Genomic DNA, 6496 nt, shown 5'->3' with positions numbered 1-6496 from the left:
TTATTAAATGAATACATACATTTTATAAATAAATATGCTAATATTTATTTATTAATAAATAAATATTTATAATTAATCTAACAAATATATTTTTGTTGATGCAGCCTAACAAAAATTTGTTGGTGTGTAAACTGAATCCGCCACAGAGTTGGAACCCCCGATGGTCGAAAACTACTTACGCGTCACGGAATTCTACCACGTATCTAGGATTGGGGTGATAAGAGAATTTCACCCCTTATTGGCTGCTCTGGTTGAAAGGTGGAGACTGAAGACTCACACTTTTGTGTTGCCGGTGGGTGAGATTACAGTGACATTGGAAGATGTCGCTAATATATTTGGCTTACTCATTGATGGAGAGCCTGTGAGTGGATGGACTGACAGTAGTAGTGACTTCGTTCAGAGTTAGAGCATGGCAATATTCGGACGTGAACCAGTACTCAGTGGTAATTCGAAATCCTATATAAAGCTTGGCTGGGTTCGATGTATCAGAGATGCGGAGCCGTTGGACACTGAAGAGTCCATAAGGAGATACATGAGATGTCAGATTTTCTATATGTTAGGGTCGACCCTATTCACAGATAAGTCGACCGCATACGCCCATGCGAAGTATCTACCGTTGCTTCACGATTTCGAGCGCATCCATACTTATAGTTGGGAGTCAGCATGTCTCGCACATCTTTACAGAGCACTATGCCGTGCATCACGATATGATACGAAGGAGATGGATGGCCCTCTTAATCTGTTGTTTGTTTGGGCATGGAAGCGAATGCCGTGTATTGTGCTCATACCGAAACATATCCTTCCACCTGCTGAGATAACAGTGGCCATGAGGTAAATATTTATGGTTCTTGTCGGAGATTATATTCACTATGCATGTTGCATTTACGGTTACTTATGTAAATTTTTTCAATGTATCATGTTTCAGGTGGAGTCATTCGGAACGGATCACAGCTTGGTTATCGAATACCGTAGTGATATTTAGCCATGATATAGACTACATGCAGGAGGTAAACATTTATGGTTCTTGTGAATCCTAGTTCCAAACATTAATGTTAGGGTTATGACATACGAATTATATGTGGCAGTTTGAGTGGTGGCCGTACGAAGGAATGATCATACCCGACGAGTTACATGGACATCTTGATGTGTGTGATACTCGAATTGACTCATGCCGGTCTGAGATCATTCCCACACCATCTTTTCTGACAACATGCATTCGCAGATTCCTGAGAAAGAAGTGTCACGCATCAGTTGTCTTCCCTTCCACCAAGGCAAACGCGATAGACACAATGTTCTGGTTCACATCCTGTGCAATAGCGACCAGAAGTGTACCTTTGTACTTTCCATATAGGTGTGTGCCGTCAACCTAAACTAGGGGTTTGCAATGCCTAAATGCCCTCAAGATCAGCAACGCCTACAGAAAGTGCCCATCATCGTTTATTAATCAATCCAAAGTATAGATTAACAAAAACATATTATTCGGTCATCATGTACCTATGTTTGAATATTCCGAAAACTCCGGTGCATGCGTGGCGTCGAGATCCAATTCACGCATAAAAGGTGGCACGTTCATCGGTTGACTGATCGAGGGGTGAACCACTACATTATCCGCTGCTGTCTCAACTCCCACATCACCATCCTCGTCTTCGTCACCGGTTTTATAAGTGGCTTCGAAGTCCTCTTTGCTGTCACTATTCATTCGCTCGTACACTGCAGCTCTATCATCCTCCACCTCTAAATCATTTTGAATCCCTTCCGCCTCTATGGTTTCAAACTCAACATACAGCTCAATCTGTGGCTGTCGCATCTGAGTCTGCCGGTGAATTTGAAACATATTCTGCATAATCACTTCGTCAGTGATTGGCATGGTATCAAACTGTATTAGACCACCAAAAACTACAATCGGATTCCGGTACAGAATTTTGCTCACTCTCATTAACGTACCGTTCTCCATACTTTGACAAAGACCGTTCTGAAGCTCCATTAACGTCATGGTGCATGGAACCACAAACAAAAACAGATTCTGGCACACAAACCTCACTCCCTCATGAGTATTACGTATTATCTCACCGTCGCGATACACCACTAAGTTTGCGGTACCCTCCATTACACTAGAAACACACTCAAAGAACACTCACACACTCTTCCTCAGAATGAAAATGGACCCGAGCACAGCCTTATATAGAGAGAAGCATTTACCACGCCCCCCACGTGCTGCGGCCACGTCATCTCGCCCCCGGCGTGCTGAGTCATCACGCCCCCGCGTGGTCCTAGCTCCAACGAATCAGATGGCGCCACGTATCTTCACGCCCCCACTTGTAGCAGTCAACACACCCTCTGCGTGTTGACCATGCACCTCAAACGTCTACCATTGGGTAATACACAATATTCTACCATTTTTGGCCAAATCACCAGCTTCCTTCTCATATTGAAATTCTTGAGCCTCTTTATTTCCTTTTATTCTTTTTTTTTTTAGTTTTAGGACTGAGTTTCTTTCATTTTCTTTCTTCTTTTGGACTGGAACTTTTGTTTCTATTTTCTGTTTTTGGATAGTGATATTATAACCTATGTTACAAACGGGTTAGTTGTATTAAACTTGTTTGGACCACATATAATAAGTAAGCTTGAGGCCCAACAAAACAACAACTCAAGGAAGCAACTCATGGCTTTTTTATGGATCCCAAAATATTAACAAGTATGTGGTAAAAGTGTGAGGAATGTGTGAATGTGTTGTGTACTTAGAATTGGAAGTTGTCCAATCTATTTGGGTATGTCCAATGACAAAAAAAAAAAAACAAAATATTAACAAGATACACATCATTTTGTTGAGAGAGAGAAGAAATTAGTCATACATCAAAAATAACATAAAAAAGTAAATCATATATAAAATAAAAAACTCGTAAATTTATTATCTTAAGATTTTAAGTTAAACGTGATACCTTAAGATTTTAAGATGGTTTTGGGTTTATTGATCTATTGGTGCTCAAAATAAGAGATATCATGCCTTGGAATTGGCGTGTTGACTTTCGTTTGATTATGAGAGATGCAAACACGGTGACAGATACTATGGCAAAGATGGCGATGAAGTTACAACTTTCGCATGTGGAGCTTCTTTCACCTTAGGAGGAGTTTAAGAATAGTCTTAAACGGGACTGTCCCTCTATTTAAGCAATTCCTTGTTTTGTTTGTTTTGTTTTTCTTTGTTTAATTTATTTCAGTCACCAAAAAAAAAAAACGTGATATCTTTTCGTTTTATCATTTATATACTTTTCTTAAATATGTTTTTGGTAACTTTTTTTTGGAAGATAGAAAAATTCCAACTCGCGATCTCTTAGGTGAATATGAAAAAATTATGCCATTTGAATTTTTACTTAATTATCTTTTGGTAACTATTTTACTTTACGACAAAATGCGCATGTACATAACTAAAATTGTGATATTCTGTACTCGTTTAAAAACTTTACAACCTAAATATTTATGTGCGTCATGCAACTGAAAATTTTGACAAATTGAAATCAGTTATAATTAGGATATTTAATTATTAGTTAAATATCGGTTCAACTAGGTATTCTTTAAAAATTGTACAATATTCAGCTTTTTATTATAATAATTAAAAAAAAATTAAAACAAACATAACTAAAAATTATGAATAGATTTACTGTTTTTTTAAAATTAAATACACATTTAAAATACAATTTAAAAAAACTGAAATTTAAAATTTCTGTTTCAGATTTAATATATTTAATTATTAATATATTATAATTTAAATACATATCTAAAAATCAAATTATTCAAAATTCAAAATTTTGATTTTAAAATTATAAAATAAATCTTAAACTATCAAATTATTAATTAAACTCGTACAAAACACTCAAACAAGTAGAGAAGTCACGTTTGCGCCATGTTGAAAATCTAGAGGTGCACATGAAAAACTCAGAGGTGCACATCGAGAAGTCATCATCCGCTGTCGTTCATCCGTGCCACCTTCCTCTTCCGCGCTCATCCTCAACGCTGCCTTCCTCCTTTTCGACGCTCATTTACAACGCTGTCTTTTTAATGTTTAAATTTAAATTTTAGATTTATGATTTTGGATGTGTTTTAAAAATATTTTCTGTATAACTTCATAATTTTAGATGTGTTACAATTATTTTTTAATGTTTAAATTTAGATTTTAGATTTATAATTTTGGATGTGTTTCAAAAATATTTTCTGTATAACTTCATAATTTTAGATGTGTTACAATTATTTTTTAATGTTTGAATTTAGATTTTAGATTTATAATTTTATATTTTCTATATAACTTCATAATTTTAGATGTGTTACAATTGTTTTTTAATGTTTAAATTTAAATTTTAGATTTATGATTTTGGATGTGTTTTAAAAATATTTTTTGTATAACTTAATATTTTAGATGTGTTACAATTGAAAAAGAAACTACAATTGAAAATATTTTAGTTTATGTATATAATTATATTCGACCATTCATAATTGTATTATTAACATTTATATTGTATTATTAAAGTTGACTGATTTTGGATGTGTTTTAAAAATATTTTGTATAAAATATCATACTATCAGATGTGTTATAATCGAAAAATAACAACACAATTTTAAATTAATTGTTGATTATAATAATTTTGAAAACTAATAAGTATCGAAAAAATTTTAACTGATAATTTAAATAATAAATATTATATTCATTTGATCGAATAAAAAATCAAAATATTAATTGTATTATTAACGTTTAAATTTAAATATTTAAAGTTAGTCTGATTTTGGATGTATTTTAAAAATATTTTGAATAAAATATCATACTATCATGTGTTATAATTGATAAATAACAACAGAATTTTTATGACCATATCAACTACATCTTCTCTCTGTCACCAAAAAAAATTACATCTTCTCTCTTAAACTCCAGATTTTTTTTTTGTTTCTTTGTTCAAACTACTTACGTAGAAAGTACTTTATTTGCAACAACTTTATTAATAAAATTAAATAAGATCAACCTTGTTCTAATTAAATCAGCAGAGTGTTTTTATGTTTAAATTAAAATATAATTAAAAATGTTGAACATGATATTTCTTAACAAATTACATAAATACATGTGTGAAAAATAATGATACCTTTCACCAATGCAAAATGAGAGAGTGCTTCAGCTGGAAGGTCGTGATGGTCTTCACCAATGAAGACGAGATGGAGAATTCAGCTACCAGCATCCTTTTTAGTTTGGGATTCACTAATGCGTGTGAATATCCCGTAGAATAAGGAATTTAAAAAACTGTATCTGTTACGTGAAGTTACGAAAGTAAAACAAAGTCACCGTAACCACCAATGAAATGGGTGAATTTTAAAATTTAAATTTAAATTAAAATCTAATTATAGATATGTATCTACAAAATAAGAACATGTTACACTAAAAAAATAATTAAATATTATTTAAATCTGATTAAAGACTGATTATTATTTTACAACTAGCATTTCCCGTTAAATATATACTTTAGAGCTGCTGAGTTGTGATTCCTACATAAAATCTACACTTGACAATAATTTATCGCATTTTTAAAGGGGTAACGTTCTTTCAGAATTATATTAAAACCAGCGAACTGAGATATTGCACCTTATTATCATGTGCTGAGTGAAAACCTAAATATATTAGAAGCCAAAATTAGTTGGAATGAAGCATTTTGACTTTTGATTTTAGACCAACTGAAAAGCAGAGCATCTTAGAATAAAGAGCCACTTTTCAGAATTGAACTTATGCTTTCAATCTTCGAATTCATTAATCTTCAGCTCCAAAACATATAATGTAGCATCTCTAAATATACTAAACACTGAATATATTAAAATCATTTTGAAAATTAATTATGTTGTGTCTTAGACTATTTTGTCTTTTCCGTTGTCACTTTCTGCTACAATTTGAAAATTGATCGTTATTATATATGTGTCTTCTGTTACTTCAAAGGTAGTTAAGGTTGTGCTTAACATGTGATTCATTATAGAAAATACAAAATTATTGCACATAATAGAGATAAAGATAAAATTAGAAAACAATTATACTGTGTTCTTATTCTTGCTTTATTATCTTCAATGTATTTTTATAGATAAAAATTAGACAAATTATAAGTATCTTTTTTATATATGTCTGTTTGAATGTTTTTTTCTCTCTAAGAATTAACAATTGCCAAACATGTTTTACTTACAGATTTGAGGGTTGGTTTACCTTAAGAGCATAGAATAGGAAATTTCCTGAATTGGCTTCAATTCCGTGCTATATATATTATTCATGTAATTTAATTATAAAACTTTGGACCATTAAATCTCCATGTGCAATATAGTAGTATTTCTGAAGCGTGTTTATATTGTGCCCAAAATTCTTCCTTGTTCTTATCGCTTCTTCCATTTTGGATTCCCAAAACTTCGTTGCTTCCAATAATTACCAATTATCTAAAATATTCTTAATTTTTTTTAATATTATATATTATAAACTAAACAA

The 6496-nt window shown here is 32.2% G+C and overlaps 1 protein-coding gene across 1 annotated transcript; it reads left to right on the top strand.

The window, feature by feature from the left end:
* On the top strand, positions 410 to 1370 carry LOC107635936 (protein MAIN-LIKE 2-like). The gene is made up of 3 exons (XM_016339484.1): positions 410 to 831; positions 926 to 1007; positions 1086 to 1370. The coding sequence occupies exons 1-3, from the start codon at positions 410 to 412 to the stop codon at positions 1368 to 1370; spliced, it is 789 nt and encodes a 262-aa protein (XP_016194970.1).

The sequence above is a fragment of the Arachis ipaensis genome, chromosome B04 (genome assembly GCF_000816755.2).
Source record: "Arachis ipaensis cultivar K30076 chromosome B04, Araip1.1, whole genome shotgun sequence".
NCBI lineage: Eukaryota > Viridiplantae > Streptophyta > Magnoliopsida > Fabales > Fabaceae > Arachis > Arachis ipaensis.
The sequence above is the reverse complement of the archived record's forward strand: the minus strand, read 5'-3'. Positions and strand labels throughout refer to the sequence as shown.

Coding starts and splice junctions, on each gene's coding strand:
- LOC107635936 (XM_016339484.1), top strand. CDS start 410: ATGGCAATATTCGGACGTGAACCAGTACTCAGTGGTAATTCGAAATCC. Junction 832..925: donor GAGATAACAGTGGCCATGAG/GTAAATATTTAT, acceptor ATCATGTTTCAG/GTGGAGTCATTCGGAACGGA. Junction 1,008..1,085: donor ATATAGACTACATGCAGGAG/GTAAACATTTAT, acceptor TATATGTGGCAG/TTTGAGTGGTGGCCGTACGA.